This window comes from Lutra lutra, chromosome 1 (assembly GCF_902655055.1).
Source record: "Lutra lutra chromosome 1, mLutLut1.2, whole genome shotgun sequence".
In the NCBI taxonomy this organism is placed as follows: domain Eukaryota; kingdom Metazoa; phylum Chordata; class Mammalia; order Carnivora; family Mustelidae; genus Lutra; species Lutra lutra.
Genome location: NC_062278.1, coordinates 4604276 through 4622650, shown reverse-complemented (window position 1 = coordinate 4622650; position 18375 = coordinate 4604276). Strand labels below are relative to the sequence as shown.

The window sequence follows — 18375 nt, the reverse complement described above, 5'->3', positions numbered from 1 at the left end:
AACTGCTTACAATGACTCGTGTGTCTCTTGCAGGTCATTAAACTTGATGATGGAAATATTTATGCCCTTCCCGTGGGGGAGAGATCAAAAGAGAGTGACCTACGCCGGAGCGAAATTTTAAAGAGAACAGTCTGTACAAACTGCAGCGGTTTTGAGAACTCCAGATCAGAGAGGGACTAGGAGCTATTTTCGACGAGATCTTCTTCTGCGAACTCCCTCGGCAGAGCGGCTGACTTCCTAGCACAATGCCCCCCTTTTAAAAGGACGTAGGAGTAGGAGCCTATTGTTGCAAAGAAACGGGGTCTCCCCTAATTCCTGGAGTTCTGAGTAAGCAGAAATCACATTTCTTCAGCCTGCAATGCCTTTCATACCGTTTTCTTCTAAAGCTAAATATCAAAACAGCCGCTCTGAAAGACGATCTCTGCCGTGAATCACAATAAAATCGCCAAAGCATTATAACATCAAACTTGTTTAAGATGCCTGGGAGGGAAAGTTATTTTTAATATTATCTAAAATAAGATCTCAGGACACAAAAGGATATTTTTTAAGGCTCTGAATTTAGTCCTCTCTCCAGCACATATTCAAGTCTATTTTAGTGCAGAAATCAAGGACACGGTGTTTTGAAAGGATTATTCTGCCACTAGTAATTGTCCTCGATTTTAGTAGACATGTGACAAGGTCTAAAAATGCACGTATGTCCTGATCCACCATTTTCTCTTTTTGTGACAACGTGGGATGATGGTGCGCGCTTCATACGATACAGTCAGTTTGAGGTCATCCGCCTCAAAGAAGGAGGCAGAGACCAAGGAAACCCAAAAGAGCAAAAGATCCCCAAGCGGTTTTATCTGACTTTGGAAAGAGCTTGAGCACAGATATTTGAACGAAGGCGTATGTCATGTTCCTGGGTTGGGACCAAAGCAAAACCTCCCTCTGCCAACAGATCTGTTTTCCTCTCCTGTCTCAATCTGCCCTCGCTCATCTCCCAAGATAGATGGGCGCTCTATATGTATGTCACCCACTCGGGTCCGCGCTATCGGCTTCCTGCTTGGAGCCATGGCACTACATGTAGGTGTCAAAGGGCTTCTCTGCTAGGACTCCGGCAGCTGGCAAGGAAGGGGTCAATGTGATAAAACAAAAGGGAACCAGGCCCCAAAGCAAAGCACGTGCTGGCAATAAACCAGAACACCCAAGAAACTCTAGTAAGAAAAAATGGCATGCACAGACATGCAAACATATGTATGTTTAGATGCAAATGATTCCCAAACTATCAGCACCCAAATTAGGAGTGCCCCTGATGGGGTCACACCTCCCCCTACTAAGTAAGGGTCTTCCCTGTTTCCAGCTTTTACTCCCCCAATCTGCCCAAACCCATATGATCGAGACTCAGTGACTCCCTACCCCCAAACATGTTCATCCTGCCAGTAAATCGCTACTCAGTACAGAGTTCACCAGGAACTGAAGTCCCCCTGAAACTAAACTGGGTTGGCTTTCTAGCCAGTGTCTGGCCCTCTATGTCCAATAGGGGCCAGGAAGCTCCTTTCCAATGTGTGTGTTTCCAGAGGTGATTTGTGGGGCAGCCGGATCAGAAAAATAAGACTGTGTCCTCAACCATGCGGACCTCAGAGGTGCAAAACCAGACCTTCTGGTGGTCAGAGGTGGGAAACTATACAACTCTTAGCTCAGTCTTCTGCACAAAGTTGGGGGCCTATGGAGGCAGGGAAGGAGATGGCAAAGGTACACGGTGGAAGGAGACCTGAGGAACTTTTTCCGAGTATAGCCCTTTCCCAAAACGGTGCCAGCCTCGGAATCTCCAGTGTGAGACTCATGAGGGGACCGACTCTCCAAAATATTTCCTTAGCTTCTTCTCCCCTGCCCCAGCCTACATGGCACTGAGAACCAGCGGCCTTGATCTGTAGCTGAGAAGGTCCAGAAACAGGGCCCAAGGTGTCAACGGACTATACCTAGAGGCAGCCTGGCCTCTCCTTCCTCCTCGTCTGTTCCTGTCATCCTGATATGGGGGCTGGTGCAGCCCCTTTCTCCATATCTTTGGTCTTCCCATAGTCCCTACTCCCACTGCCTCCAAGCACCTGGCACCACCAAAGCCCACAGCGTTTTCTCCCACCCCCATCATCAGTGATGGGGCAAAAGGGAGAATGCGAGGTGTCTTGGGACCATAAATAATAAGAGGGGGGTGGTCGGGGCTGGTGACGTGAGATGCCACAAGACACAAATGAACCACGGATCAAAGTAATTGCCCAAGACAAATACCAACGTCACGTGTAGGTCAGACTTTTTCTTCCCAGCTTTCTACGTAAATATCCATCAGGTCGATGTAAAACAGTAGCCACGAAAGATGTAGTAGGTGTTGATCTGGGGGAGTCCTAACATGCACGCACGTGTCGGGTAACTAACCATCCCACTTGCTTTCCATGCTCATGTCAAGGTACCTGATAGGAACTGCTAACCTGGGTTTCACCAACTTGAATAATTTATGAAAGAATAATTCTTTCCCTTAGGGAGTATTTCACATTTGCTATACATTTCTTGTTCAACGGCCAGAGTGGCCAGCGACCACCCTTTGCAGGAACTGCAATGACCAGCTACAGGATAAGTGGAAAATTACCCAGGGACCCCCGCCCCCTGTGTCAAGTTGCCCATGTTGCAGTCAGGGGTCTTCAGCTCACCCCTGAAGTCTCACATGTAATATTACAAAGCATTGTTCTTTCTTCCCTGGGCAGCTACAAATCGGTTATTAAAAATGCTCCACAAGCCAATATTAAGAAATAAACAGTGTAATTAAGCAGACTGGGATTTGGGGTTTCTGGGGTCCTGTGGGAACCCAAGATCAAATCAGGCCACAGTGGAGAGAAGAGATGAATCTCGAGTCTCTCTAATGAGAAAATATGTTTACTCAAAAGTTTCCACAGCATAACTCAGGTCCTTTATGTAGAAAAAAAATGGGACGGGGGATAACATTTAAAAACATTCAGGACTGCAGTGGTTCTAATTATCTTCCTACTTTGTTTCTGTCCTAGGACATAATCACAGAAATCTTGCCATTGCCCTGAAGGTCCATCAGTGAGTGAGGAAGCAAGGGTTTCATGAGGAACGTCCATGCTTTGCTCACTGTTAGGAGAGGGTGTGGATGGTGAGGGTCTCCACTGCCATCGGCCATTTCACACAGCCCAGCTCCTCAGTGTGTGACACAGGTCACCTCGGCAAGCATCCTGCCTGCTGGGGATTCCAGTCCCAGCTGGACGTGATCCTCACGGAGGTCCCTGAGGGTGTGGAGGGCCCCTGGGGATCCTGAGGTCATCGGGATCTTCAGAGAGTGTTATCACCGCTGTAGGTTTTACAGAAATGTCCAGTAATTTGAGAGTTCAGGTGCCTAGAAAAAAGAACCCTAAACTTTCAGTGTGTTTGTGCACAGCAGATAAGAATTGTTTAAATTCTGTGTAAAATGAAGCTTAAAACTATTTCCTGGTTTCTCATTTCAATATTAGAAGAGGTAAGGTTCGGGACACCTGGGTGGCTCAGTCGTTTAAACATCTGCCATCAGCTCAGGTCATGATCCCGGGGTCCTGGGGTCGAGCCCTGCATCGGGCTCCCTGCTCAATGGGAAGCCTACTTCTCCCTCTATTTGTGCGCTCTCTCTTTCTTTCTGACAAATAAATAAATAAAATTAAAAAAAAAAAAAGAGGCAAGGCTCACGCCAATCAACCTTGGTAATTAAATAGTTCACAACGCCTTCCACCTCCTCAGCAAACGTGTGCATTCCAGTCTGGAGAGGCTGGCCACAAAATGGCCCATTTTACAGATGCATCCTCACAAGACGAAAGGCAAATGCTTTTCACAGCGTCCGTGCTCAGGGGTAGGTCAGGACATGGCTTTTGTTCAGATCTCCAACCCGTACACCAGCATACAATTCATTTGATTCCATACAAATTCAAGAGTCCTACTCTTAGTAGAAAATAAGGCCCACTTGAGACTAGTAAAACCAAAGTGTTACAAGGAACAGATGCAGTGCTAGTTAGGAAGGGAAACTAGTTCATTGTTAAGAGCAGGTGTGTTCTCGTTCCTTTGTCCGGTAGCATTTACGTCAATCAAGCAGCCTGTGGTGACTTGGCCCGCCCATCTGGCCTGCCCGTCTAGAAGAGCGGGTGGAACAAGTTACATCTCCAGAATTTAGTCACCGATTAACATGGAGGAGACTGTGATCTTACAAGAGCCTAAGTCTGAACCCCTCTCTCAGTACTTGCGCTGCTGCAAATGTGCGGGCGGCCTCGGCCCTCCCACTGTCTGTGGCTGACCTCCCAGAGCAGCGATGGGTGCTGCCCAGCGAGGCTCTGTGGCCACGCAGCATGCTCCACACCCTCCCCAGACCTACCCAGCCCCAATTTCCAAACAATACATACACTGGCTCCCTACCCCACCTCCAAGTCAGACACAGACTTCAACTCAGGGAGTGTTTCTAGAACATTCTGCAGTGTCCCCAGCGATTTCTCAGGACCTCAGCAAGGGTTGGTATGCCTTTTTTTGTCTCCTCCAAAAGTTCTGTATGGTGCCAGGGAGTTAGGGGAAGCCAGCATTCGTTATGGAGGTGATCGCTCGCGTTTTTCCATTCCTTCTTTCACTGTCTCAACCGCTGCATTTAAAAACGGCATTCTATAAATAGCACTACTTGCTCACTCTTAAATCTTACTCACTGTTGTCTGTGTAAAAATAACTTTAATAGGGATGCGGGTAAGATTTATTAATGTCTGTCACTCTGTCTGTCTGAGCAGGAGAGCCTTCCTTCCTCTACTTTCAACAAATATCTTGTCAACTCTGTTCCTCCCCTCGCTGCTAAACTAGAGCATATATTTACACATTCCACGGGGCTCGAGACCAAAAATTCACCCAGCCGAGTGACTTTTTTAAAAATACCGTAATTATTGAAAATCAACACAGAAATACAGATCATCAAATATCAAAAGATAGTAAATATTATAAATTTTGACACCTAATCTGATTTTTGTATTGAAACAAAAGTTGAAATTTCAATGATGAATAAAACACATTCCTTTCATGGTACTTTGATGAAGGAACCAACTTTTTTTTTTTTTTTATAAACATATAATATATTTTTATCCCCAGGGGTACAGGTCTGTGAATCGCCAGGTTTACACACTTCACAGCACTCACCATAGCACATACCCTCCCCAATGTCCATAATCCCACCCCCCCTCTCCCAACCCCCCTCCCCCCATCAACCCTCAGTTTGTTTTGTGAGATTAAGAGTCACTTATGGTGGGGCGCCTGGGTGGCTCAGTGGGTTGAGCCGCTGCCTTCGGCTCGGGTCATGATCCCGGGGTCCTGGGATCCAGTGCCGCATCGGGCTCTCTGCTCAGCAGGGAGCCTGCTTCCCTTCCTCTCTCTCTGCCTGCCTCTGCCTACTTGTGATCTCTGTCTGTCAAATAAATAAATAAAATCTTTAAAAAAAAAAAAAGAGTCACTTATGGTTTGTCTCCCTCCCAATCCCATCTTGTTTCATTTAAGGAACCAACTTTTACATTTGGTTCCGCTTTGTTGCAAAATGAGAAAGAAAGAGATAAGGCTGAGAAACTCATAAATCAATGGGATACTTAAGAAAAAAAATAGTAATGCGATCTTTTTTTTTTTTTAAGACAATTAAGACCTAAGAAACTGAGCTTTGTTTTGATGTCCCTGGTGGCTCTTTGGTGAAGAAATGAATTTCCAAGAATCCCCAGGGAAACCTCTGTGTCAATTTCATGTTTCTGACTGGTTTTCGGAACGCGGCAGGGCAGTGATTTTATAGGATTTCTGAGTCCTGTGCTTAGCACATACTTGAGAACACGGGGGTTGGTGTGCTTGTGGACTTACTTTCTGTGACATTTGACCCAATCCACATCAGGAAGAGCACCCAAAGCGACTGTACCACCGTAATGGCCCAGTGTGGAGTTCCAGCACTTATTCCAAATGTGAATCCATTTGTGGAAAGAGAGGAAAATGCCCCAGCAGCATTTCTAGCAAATAAACGCTTGTACAGCCATCAAGTCCGTGAGTCAGAACGAGATGGCAGGAGACAAGGAATCTAACAGTTGCTTATGTTCGTTCCTTCCTCACCATGGTCTCAGGGACAGGGGAGGTAGGGGTGGGAGAGAGGAGCGGAGGGGGGGACGGAAGAGGGGCCTGTCCGTCATCTGTCCCTTCGTTCACTCGAGCAGCCAACATCCCTCTCCCCTTACTCCATGCATGCACTCCGCACAGTGGGTCTAAACGGTGGACCTTCCCTTCTAGAGAGGGGACAGCCAGGAGTCAAAAACCACCAAAGAAGTGAACAGTGATGGACTGCTCTAGACACTGCCAAAACAATGGCCAAGGTTCCATGACAGAGCATAACGCGGGGACCTAATCTGGGGGAGCAGGTCTCTGAATCCAGCCCTGCCCAGCGTCCTGACAGGAAGCTAGCTAACCTCTGAGCCACGAAGCAGTCATCTGTCTGCCCCAAGGTACTTCCCTCCGGCCCCCCTGGTGGAGAGTGTCGCCTGCAGAAGTCATGCTCCAGAACTGAGTACAAGTCGGGCTGCTGGAATCTTCCATTCCCACTGTCTTATCTTAACCCAGAAATTCAGGGAGGGAAAGGCAACTTTGAATTTTCTCCTATTTTCGAAATATTAACAAGAACACAAATATGGGGGGGAGGGACGTAGAAGATGGGGATTTCTGCGCCCAGTTCTCCCGGAGGGGAAGCGTTAACACCGGCCCAGGGGAACAGGTGCTGCCCAATCTGCCTGGGGGAGCGGGGAGGGGACACCTGGCCCCAGAGCCCTGCGTGGCAGGGAGACAGACGGACTGCAGAGGCGCGGGAGCGGCAGCATTACCCCTGTCACCATCAGCAGGAGAAGCCAGCAGCGCCTCTTGGAATGACATTGGAAGGTCAGCCAATCAGGCGCGGAGCTGCCACCTCCAAGAGGAGATGCACACGCGCCTGGGCCGGGCTCCCCCGCCAGTTTGGAAGGGGCTATGCAAATGCACCTTCCTTTCTGCACATCTTCTAGGTCTCAAGACAGTGCTGCGAGCCGGGTCCTCCTTTGTAAAATTGGAAACAAAGACGGCCAGCCGCTGCCTGCCTGCCCACGGCCTTCGCGCCGCTCCCGGACCCGTGCTCGGAGCCACCGCGGAGTCTGGGCCCTGAGACTGGAGCGGTGGCGGGGAGGAGAGCCTCCGATCGCCGCACACAACACAGCCGCGCTTCCCGGAGGCGGGGGCTCGCCTGCTCTGCTGAAGAAGGCTGGCTGCACCAGTCTGGCGAGGTTTGCCGCCCACTAGTGTCCTATGGCAGGGACACAATTGACATGCAGGTAGCACCACCTCTCCGTCTCCTAGGCCGGCAACGGAGCCGGCCTCCAAGGGCCAGTGTGCCACCCGGCAGCAGCGGGGAAAATGCCCCGACGCGGCTGTTCTGGAGAAGGCCCTGGCCCTGCTAGCTCTGCCGGGGCACCCGACCCCCGGACAAACCAAGGAAACCAAGGAAATGCTACTCAATGCCCTGCCTCAGCCAAGCCTCAATGTCTCGTTCCCCCCGCCTGTCAATTACTGATGAGGCACATTCAAATTTCACCCCAAAAATTCAGCTAATTTTGTGAAACTTGGATGCCATCGATTTTGCAAATGCAGCCACTGAGAAATCCAACCTTTAATTTTTTAGACATAAATATCTAGCCTCCTGCAGTGCTCATAGGTTTTTCCTTATAAAACGACCTTCTCCATCTCTCTCTCTTCTTCTTCTTCTTCTCTCTCTTAGCCCAAAATTTTAGACCGAGTTTCAACACACATTGCATGAGTCCCTTCAGGAAATCGTCATCGCATCTCATCCCAGACACATCCTTGATAAAACACTTGGAGAGCTACATGGAGGTCCAGGAATTAGGCATTTAGATTGGCAATTTGTGGGGGTCAAAATTGTTTCCCACCAGCACGCTGTGTATTGTCCCCATTCTGCCCAGCGGGTCCCTGATTCCCCGAGGCAGCACTGAACAGTGGTCACGCCAAGGAGCCTACCTACAGGAGGGAGTCAAGAAGTAGAGTTCTTCTTGGCATTTATTAAAGGTCTGTGTGGCATTTTGTTTTCCTACAGAGGGCATCTGGCAGGGGCACACAGCTTAAGAGAGCTAGAAATTTCAGGTGAGCTCTGAAATGTTGAGATAGAATTGGAATCTGCTTAATAAAAACACAGGAGGGAGAGGAGGGCAGGAGGCCCTGAAATTATTCACCTAATGATCCTGTTCACTTGTGTGTATTTACAGGAATAAAATAAGTCATTTTAAAAGCCCTCAAGGTGCATTTGTACTCACCAAGGTCTACTCCTAAATTTAAATAAAACATCCAGTTTGCAGTATGGGACACCCTGCCGAGATGAACTGGTGAGGCCTGAAAGGGGCTGACACCCCACCTCCACTCTGAGGAACACCTGTCTCCCTCCCACCTCCCACCTTCTCTAATCCCCACGAGCTTCATGAAAACAGCAAAGCAGCAAAGGTCAAGATCCCATGGCTCAGGAGAAGAGGTCAGGGACACATGTGTACATAGAGATGCAAAGATACTGTCAAAAAATGTATTCGATGTAATAAATATGCTTACTGTTCCTCATTCTGCTTATCCAGAGGCCTGTCTATGCTTTTAACAGAATCTTAGACTTGAATGTGCTCAGTGGGGTTAAAACCAGGAGAAATTGTGCTTAAACACAATGCAGCCTGATCCTGTCCTGAAGAGCCATCCAGGGACGTGTGTGGATATGTGTCTCCACATTCACAGACCCCGATTCCTTGCACTGTAACTGAAGGTCTCCCGTGAATATTTCCAGAACACTGCAGAACACGTTGACTGCTTTAAACATCATGACAGGACCTGATCAGGTGAGGTAATTCATTCAAGGGTTTAACCCATGAAGGGACGGCCTTCTCACTTCTATTTGTCACCCAAAACCCTGTCTGTAGCCTGTCCAGCAACCATGCTTTTATTAAGAACTAAATGCACATCCCACTACATCAGTGGGAAAAAATGCTCTTGCCCACTATGAAAATGCAGCTGCCCCAGTGGGGTTCTTATTTTGTTAGCACCCCCAGATATCAAACTGCCTAATCTGTTACAAATAGATTTTTTTTAAATCAAGTCAGACATTTTTGATGTTTGAGGCCTAGCGGTCATCAGCTTAGGTATTAGAACTCATAGATCTTTTATCACACACATTCGGGAATTTTTCAAAATTAAGGTAGACCAAACTACGACAGTTGTTGAAATATTTTTTTTCCCCCAAGTCTCATTCAGATAGGTAAGAACCATCTGATTTCGCATTTTTGAAATGTGGTGCTATGAACAGACAGCATTCCAAATTGGACCCTTGGTCTATTTTCACATGACCATATATTTTATGATCCTTTGCACGGCAGGCATTGAACATCATTCATTGAGAAACTCTTTAAAGCTAATTCCCTCCCCCCCAAATGAAAGAGCCCAGAGCTCTACGGTCGGGCCTTTCTTTTTTTAATTTTTTTTTTTAATGCTTGGTCATATAAAGAGAGGGCCATTTTTATATAAAAGAGTTCCATAGCCTTCTGTAAGATAGCATCAGGCCACATAACACAGCCATGTAAAATATGCATTTGCATATCAGCTTATACTGTAACATCTACCTGTGTTCACTGCAGTCCCAATAATAGTGCTTATCAATCAACTTTCAAGGTCTTGAAAAGGTGCAAGAAGATGATGCTCAAGGGAAAACAAGGAGATAATATACTCAGACACATGCACAGACATATTCTTTGCATGTATTTTCCATGTAGAATATTTGAGGTTTTACACAATTTCTCACTCTCTGATTCTCTTATGATTCTTTGAGTATGAAAATTATTATTTTTTTAAAAGTCACACACACTCACAGCATCCTGGATCAGAGACAGTACCAGAAATTCTCCAATACTATTTTTGTCACCTCTAACCATGTAACTATAAAATGGGAATTGATTCCATCATCCTGAAACACGGACTTCCCAACAGGATGGAGATTTCATTTCCTCCTGTGATCCCGGCCTTTCCAAGGAGTCCAGAGACATACGCCCTGACAGGTGAGACAGGCCATCAAGGCTTGGAGGCACGGGAGAGATGGATGTGATTTTTTCATCTTCTCCGAGCTCACATTAGCAGAGCAGCATAAAGGGCCAACCTTCCTGGTGCATCACCACACATTAGCTACGGCAGATCTCTCCCCCAAGGTAAATTCCCAGGAGGCTGCGGAAGAGGTAGAGTGCCCTCTGGGAAAGATGGGGTCATGTCAGAACTTGTTGCGAATCTCTGCTGCTGGGAAACCTCCAAATGAAAGTTCTGAACACTTCCCTTTAGGTTATATTAGAGAGCACAGCACCATTGCCTGTTAATTTCAGGAGCGCCTCCTTTCAGCTCCACCTTTTCTTAGTCATCATTTTTTTTTTGAATTTTACAAAGTTTATGCGTTTCCTTTGGCCTGTCAGTGTGATGATTCTGAGGATGCTATCTAGATAGGCAAAGAAAATGCACCCCTATGCAGCTAAAACTCAGAGCTTCCCTGTGCATCTTCCAAGAAAATCTCAGAGCCTCCCCTTGGCTTCTGGCATTTTCTCACCAGGGCGAGATTCCCTCCCTCCCACCCCCACCCCCACACGCACTCTCCCTCTCTCCCTCTCTCTCTCTCTCTCTCCTGGGTAGGGGATTCTGCTTAATGGTTTAATTTTAACTGTCAGCAAGTCATACATTTCATGCAGATTGGTGCTCCAAAATTTGAAATGGGAATTTAGGCTGTAGCCAGGCAATGCCAAATGATGACAATTTCCCCCAGTTCCCAAATGAGAAGAAGCCATTCATACATGTGAGTTCATATGTACGCCGTGACAGGCGACCTAAGGTGCAATCACACTTACTAATTGGGTCTGACTCAGGCAAGAGCGATAGCTTTCCAAATCCCCAGGAAGAAAGCATTTCAAAATGCAATATTGACAGGCGCAAGGAAAGGAATGCTATTTACGATAGTCACTGATGTCATCTGTACAACTGTACAGGTGTTTTTAAAAATTTGTCAACATCTCAGATGATGTCATGCTTATGAGTGCATATTTTTACATAAATGACTGTGAGGAATATGTAGTACCCCAGAAGGCTGGGGAGAGGGGAGGAGGGGGAAGGACGGAGCTTTCTTAAAGGCTTCGTTGCTGCCACGGATGAATTGTAGCAGATTTAAAGCCCATCTTTCATAAGCTCAAAAAGCTCTGAAGGCGAAAGCAAGTGTTCTTAATTGACCCTCCACCTGCCCACACTCGGAATGTCATGTCCCTTTGAGGTTGTCATGTGTCAAAGCAAGCGGCGATCTCCCCGCTCTCTCCTCCTCTCGCCAAACCTGGTTTATTCTGAATGAGGTAGCTCTCTAGTACTGGAGTTAGCTCCGAGCCGTCACTTTGCTAGGTAAGCTCCTTTAAATGATTACAGAGCAATTTTTCCCTCCCGGCCTCTCTACATTGCCTCCTCTCCTCCCCAAAGAAATAAAAATAATATTAAAAAAAAGGGGGGGGGGGAGAAAGAAACGCATGACAATTTAAGCCCAGACGGGGGGAGCAGAAGGGAAAGACTTCACCCATGCATCCAATGCCCCCACACTCCGGTCCATACAAGCCATGAAATTCACCACAAACCGAAAGGCTCACCATTCGCGAAGCTCTGGAACAAGGAGAGAGCCAGTATCCACATGCCCCTGCTGCTCCCCGGCCTCCCGCGAGCGACGCGCCGGCCTCGCCCCCCGCGCTCCGCCCGGCTCCGCTCGCTCGCCACCTGCCCGGGGGCCGCCGTCCGCCCGCCGCCGCCGCCGCCGCCGCCGCTGCTGCCGAGCCGCCCGGGCACGCGGCGCGGCCGGGCTCCGGGGCGAGGGCTGCGCTCGCCGCGCGCTGCGCTCCTGCACACCTGCTCCCGGGCGCCGCGCCCAACGCTGCGGCCAGAGCGGGCCGGCGGGGCTGCAGCCCAGGTGCGCCGTCAGCTCAGGGGGCCGCCGGCAGGTCGGCAGGTGGACAGAGCCGCAGACGCGGGCGTGAGCTCATCCCGGGCACCCGGCGCCCCGAATGCGCAGCAAGCGGCCTCCCGTGCGCCAGCCCTCAGCCTCCACATCCAGGCAGCAGGCGGGCGGGCAGGCTCATCTTTCCTCTGGCGCGGCCCGAGTCGCAGTGATCCCTCGCTAACCTTCCCTGCCTGGGAGGCGGGCGGGCGCGGGGCGAGCGAGCGAGCGAGCGAGCGAGCGGCGCGGAGGCGAGCGGGGACCCCCTCCCCTGCCTCTGGCCGCTGGGGCGCTCTGCGGTCTTAAAGCAGCAGCCGAGAAGTGGAGCCGGGCTGGAGGCAGGACGGAGGAGAGCGCAGCCAGCACACAGTCACGCACAGTCATCAGGATGCATTTCTTAGAGGCTTAAATAATCATTTCAACAGCCGATTATTTTTAGTTATTTTCTTGCAGGTTGCTAATAAGATACGGCCACGGGTGACTATTCCAGAAGGCCTGCCGGCTGAGCAGAGGTGACCATGAAATGTTAGCAGTTTTTATAAAATGTGCAGCTGGATTCAGATTTCGTATTTACTCTCATAAAAGTCCAGTTCATTTGCCTGGAGGGAAAGGCTGCCTCCAAATCCTTCCTGCTCCTCTAAAGATCTCTATGGTTTCACAGGCTAATTTTTAATCATCTCAAATACACTGTCAAACACAAACACAGGCAATTCTAATTTTGCTCTCTGAATGGTGCAAAAAAAAAAAAAACCTGATTAAAATTGCTGATAATTTGAGTTAATTCCAAACATATAACCCCTTCCACGTTACTGTGAAAAGTCAGCATGATTATATTTCCTGAATGTTCTGTATGGTTCTAGAAGTCATAATAATATTAAAATAAAAGCTTTAAAAAGGGCATGCATCCATATTTTATCACTTTGCAAAAAAAAAAAAAAAAAAAAAAAAAAAAAAAAAAAAAAAAGCTGGAAGGCCCCCCAATTTAGGATCCAAGGTAGAATGCTCAGAGACAGGGCAAGAAAGACTGAGGAGAAGCATCTGAGGCGGAGGGTGGTCTCGTGGGAAATGTGAGAGGGCTTCCTGGGCACTGGCCCCCTGTTTCCCTCCGGAGCCAAAGGGGAATATGCCCACCTACAACAGCTCTCAAAAGAACAGGAAAAGCAAATGGTGAGGCAGAAACAAAATGGTGCTTTACCAGAGTTGGGCACAAGATGGCCAGGCCCTGCGTGGGAGGAAGGGCCAGCTGAGCCGGGGAGGCTGCGCTCGCCACTGCTCTGCAGCGGCAGGTGGTCACGTGCTGCCGCCCACTCAGGACCGCAGGCCCAGCCCTGCCAGACCACGTACCCCCGTGTCCTCTGGCCCTGCTGGAGTGGGGCGCTCACGCTCTTTCCTGAATGCAGTCCCGGAAGGCAGGTGATGGCGTGATTTCTGCTCCCACATCCAGCTTCTCCACCCATGCGCTCAGTCCACAAAATCTTAACTGCACGCCGGCCTCGCGCCAGGCTCCTCTCAGCCTTCATGGCCAGGGGCTCGAGGACCAGGGTCAGACAACACTCACAACAGGGCACGAATTGGTCACTTACTGGAGGCGCAGCTTGGGCCTCATAGGCAGGATGGAAATGATCAAGGTTCCTCACTCGTGTGGTTGCGAAGATCTGAGGGCAAATCCCTAGCACGTGTGGTCACTGTGGTCAGTCCCCGCATGGCTGTCGCCGGGTCCAGGAGCAGGGCTGGCCGCAGGATCCTGAGCAAAATGAGAATGGGGAGCTCCAAAGAGAAAAAGCACTTTTAAAGCTCCTAAAATATGAAACTTTGCCCTTTCATTCTCAGTCTGTCTCAACCCATCATGGTGGTTTTTATTTCCTATTTAATGCCACACTCCTTTGGGCATGTGAATGGTTCCCAGCACGTGCCTGAGACTCTCAGTACAGCACCAAGAGCTCACATCTGACCCCCTCCATGGGCCAATGCAATGCGCCTCCACCCGGCTTCCCCTTGCCCACGGGCCTCTAATGCAACGCACACGGGCCAGGAGATCCTCAACGAGCTTCCATCTCCAAGGTGGGATGCAGTTGCACTCGGATCCGAGGGGGTAAGGGTCTGGCCCTGCTCAAGTCTCTCGAAGAATAGATCACCACAAGGGCATCCTAGGGCGGGGACCGTGGAGACTCGGCCCTGCACTAAAACAGCAGGCCATGTGCATATGGAATCTCAACACTCATTGTGAGCACACCCGGGCCCCTACCAGGCCAACTGAGGGCAACGGCAGAATCCGGGCCTCTTCTTCCAACATTACCTAGGTGCTGCCCAATGGGAGAGTGGCGTGAATGCAGGACGCGGGTAGGGGAGCCTGGTCAGGACCCCGGGCACCATGGTGGGAGGGACAGGCAAGAACCCTTCCTGAGAAGCTGGCAGAAGGCAGGACAGTGCAGGAACCACATACGCAGGATTTTTTTTTTTTTTAAGGAATGAAAGTAATTTTTAAATGTAGTAAGTTTTTAAATTTTTAAAAGTAATAAAATTTTCAAGATGGCAGCAGCAGAACTTTTGACCCCAAGGGCAGGTCCTTCCAGGAGGCAGGATCCCAGGGCAAATGTACCAGGCCCACCCCCATGAAGCCAGCCTAATGCATCTGCCGCAGACTGAGGAGGTTAACAATGACCTAGAATGTGCCTAATGTGGTACTCTTTTCACAGATACTTCCAGAGCAGATTTCAATATAAAAACACACAAAACTGTGGGCTCCATGAAGTCAGGCACTCTATCTGTCCTGCTCAAAAGGCGGCCCCTGAGGCCTGGCACAGGGCCTGGCCCATGGGCACTCTCAGTAAACAGCCAGGGAATGGAACGCGGGTCTGTAATGCGGGGAGAAAGCAAAACCCACTCTAGGATGTGTGCACAGAACATCATGGGGAAATTCAGAGAAAGAGAGTACTTCCCACCCACCCTCAGAGAAGACTTCGGAGGAAAGCGCAATTTAGCTGAGTCTTCAGGTTCAGTTAAGGTGTCAACACGCAGGGGCGCCTGGGGGGCTCAGTCAGTCAAGCATCTACCTTTGGCTCAGGTCATGATCCTGGAATCCTGGAATAGAGTACCAAGTGTCGGGCTCCTTGCTCAGTGGGGAGTCTGCTTCTCCCTATGCCTGCTGCTCCCCCTGTCCCCTTCTCTCTATTTCTGACAAATAAATAAACGAAATCTCTTTAAAAAGATGTTGGGGCACCTGGGTGGCTCAGTTGGTGAAGCAGCTGCCTTTGGCTCAGGTCATGATCCCAGGATCCTGGGGTGGAATCCTGCATCGGGCTCCTTGTTCAGGGGGGATCCTGATTCTCCCTTTCCCACTGTCCCCTGACTGCTTGTGTGAGCTCTCTCTCTCTCTCTCTCTCTCTCAAATAAATAAATAAAATCTTTTAAAAAAAAGATATCAATGTTCAAAACTGAGTCAAGGCAAGGGGAAGCTCCCCCCTGATCAAGCAGACACCAGGAACTTTATCAAATACATTTAGGTTTTAACTCTAATTTTAAAACTCCCTCGGGATTTCTGGGAGTTCTGCAGGTGAAATTTGAAACTGGCCCCAAGCAGGTGGAGGGGCAGGAGAAACAGAAGAAAGGGGGATCCCTGGCCCCCTACTGTCTTCCTGCTGCTCTGGGTCAGCCTCCCCAGCAGAAGAGAGACAAAGTCAAGGAGGCTACTCTCTGCCCCCTTAAATTATGCTAAATAAGAAACAACAGATATCCGTGGAGCAGCAGCATCTGAATTCCGAGGTCTACTCTTCCGTGTTCTCTGGGATCAAGAAGAGCATCTCTGAATTGGTGGCATTTGAGCCATGTTCTAAAGGACGGATTGGGTTGCCCATAGATGGGATGGCTGAAGAGGAACTTCACGTGCAAATGTTAACCAAGGCTTACTCCTCCTTCCTGACCAAGAGGACAAGTAGTTGCCCAAATGGGACCTGGGGTCCTCCTCAGGCTGCTGAAACGAATACCACAAAGCAGATGATGTAAAACCACGGAAATTTCCTACCTCACGGTCCTGGAGGCCAGAAGTCCAAAATCACATCATTGGTAGGGCCATCCTTCGAAGCACATAGGAGAATCCTTCCTGCCTCTCTAGCCTCTAGTGGCCCCCAGTCCTCGGTCTCCTTAGCTTGTAGATGCCCCACTGCAGTCTGTAGCTTCACGTGGCTTCTCCCTCGGCATATGTGTGTCTCTCCTGCTGTTCTTGTAAGGACACCAGTCATATTCGATGAGGAACTCACCGTGACCCAGTATGGCCTCATCTTACTCACATCTGCAACTTGTAATGACCTTGCTGCTGAACAAGGCTGCATTCTGAGATACTGGGGGTTAGAGTTTCAACACGTGGTTTGGGGGAGACACAACTGACCCCATAACAGGACCCAAGAAGCCTGAAATCAAAAAGCAGGAGGCATGGACAGTGTGTCCCAACAGAAATGGCTGAGCACCATAGGCACCAAACACCCCTCTGGGGCCGGCATGTGCAGAGTTCAGACTATCTGGCGTCTCAGTTTCTTCCCTTGGAACATGAAAAACCACGCCCGCTCTTCATACCTTACAGCTCGTTGAGGTGATAAAATGAATCATGGAGCTGGTGTGACAAGGATTGCACAGAGAACCACATCTGCCATCACTACTGTCTGTAGCCAGACCTGTGGAAACATTTTGAATAAAATCATTATCATGGTGGCCAGTACTTTGATTAAATTGAAGTTGGGCATTATTATACCTCTGGTCTGAGAACTGCAAAGGGCATAGATGGTCAAGAGTGTCAGTGGGCCATCCCTTTTCTCCTCCAGTGAACTGACGGAGACCATCCACAAATATTCAGACCAGGTCTGCTGTACCAACGGCAGCTATGATAGTCCTCCCGGAGCTTAAAGAGGATTAAGTATGGACCAGGAAGTGGGGGGCGTTCAGAAGCCTCTGGGCTGCTTGACGTGTTCTCTATCTGGATCCAGGAAGAAGTCACAAGGATACATACACATATAAAAATTCATCAAGCTGTACACTTATGATTACTGCACTTATACACTATACTGTGTATTTAAAAAAAAAAAAAAACAGTGGCTAGACAGTCCCTACTGACCTCACAATTCAGTAGGGGATTCAAATAATAGTTGCAGTAATTTGATGAAATAAACCCCTTTTGGGGGGTGGCACATCTAACTCAGCCAGTGTGTGTGTGTGTGTGTGTGTATGTGTGTGTGGTATGTGTGCATGTGTGTGTGTGTGTATGTGTGTGCTGGGAATAGGTGTGCAGGAAACAGGACAGGAACGGAAGAATTGGAGCAAGGAGGTGTTTGGACTTCATCCTGAAGGCACAAGGAAGCCACTGACGTATGGTAAGCAGGAAGTGATATGATCAGATTTATGTTTTGGAAACATTCCCTGCTAGGGACACAGTGGAGAATGACCAGGGGATTTGAGAAGGTCACAGGGAGATTATTAGAAAATTAGCCTGAGTCCAGATGGAAAACAACTGAGACCTGATGAAAGCCATGGTCCAGGAATGGAGATGTTTGCATCTTATAATATTGGGAGATAGTAGGACAGTGAAACCAAGGGAACTTAGTAATACCACTAACAGTGATGACAGCTGCTGTCGCCATCAGTGGGGGGTCCTCTACTTCATCACTGACATTTAGTCAGCACTGGCATGTCCACATCTATGCTGAGTGCTGTGGATGCTTACCGAATTCAATTCTCGTCAGTGAGAAGTGCTATTACTGTCGTTCCCATTTTTCAGGTGGGGAAGCCTCCACTCAGAACGTCCAGAAATGTGCACTGTAGTGCCCAGCCTGTCAGGTAGGGACAGAGCCTGAATTGAAGCACAACCCCCACAGGTCTGGTAAGGATCAGTCTGCCTGAGCAGGAAAGAGATGGCAGGAAGTAGTAAGAGAGAGATAAGGAGGAAGTAGTGAGGGCTGGTGGGAGGAAATGGTAAGAGAGAGATGAGGAAATGGTGAGGGAGGAAGTGGTGAGGGAGAGAGGGAGGAAGTGGTGAGGGAGAGAGGGAGGAAGTGGTGAGGGAGAGGGAAGACGTGGTGAGGGAGAGGGAGGAAGTCGTGAGAGAGAGAAGGAGGAAGTGGTGAGGGAGAGAGGGAGGAAGTGGTGAGGGAGAGGATGGAAGTGGTGAGAAGGAGAGGTAGGAAGAGGCAAAGGACTGGAAGGACACCAAGATAACTCTCAGGGTTACATCTGGGATGCCTGTGTGGACAGAAAAGCCACTGCCCAAAACGAGGGCCACCATCATCTCTCGGGAACTTCTAATGTTTCTCTTGTCT

The 18375-nt window shown here is 49.1% G+C and overlaps 1 protein-coding gene across 1 annotated transcript in view; it reads right to left on the bottom strand.

The window, feature by feature from the left end:
- DSCAM (DS cell adhesion molecule) overlaps positions 1-13593 on the bottom strand; it is a 780684-nt gene extending 767091 nt beyond the window's left edge. Inside the window, exons 1-3 of the mRNA XM_047708625.1 lie at positions 13269-13593; positions 12259-12477; positions 11733-12035 (exon numbers count right to left, since the gene is read on the bottom strand). Of these exons, the coding sequence (XP_047564581.1) occupies positions 11733-12035; positions 12259-12477; positions 13269-13593 (847 nt within the window). The remainder of the gene's footprint in view (positions 1-11732; positions 12036-12258; positions 12478-13268) is intronic.
- Between the last annotated feature and the right edge of the window lie 4782 nt (positions 13594-18375).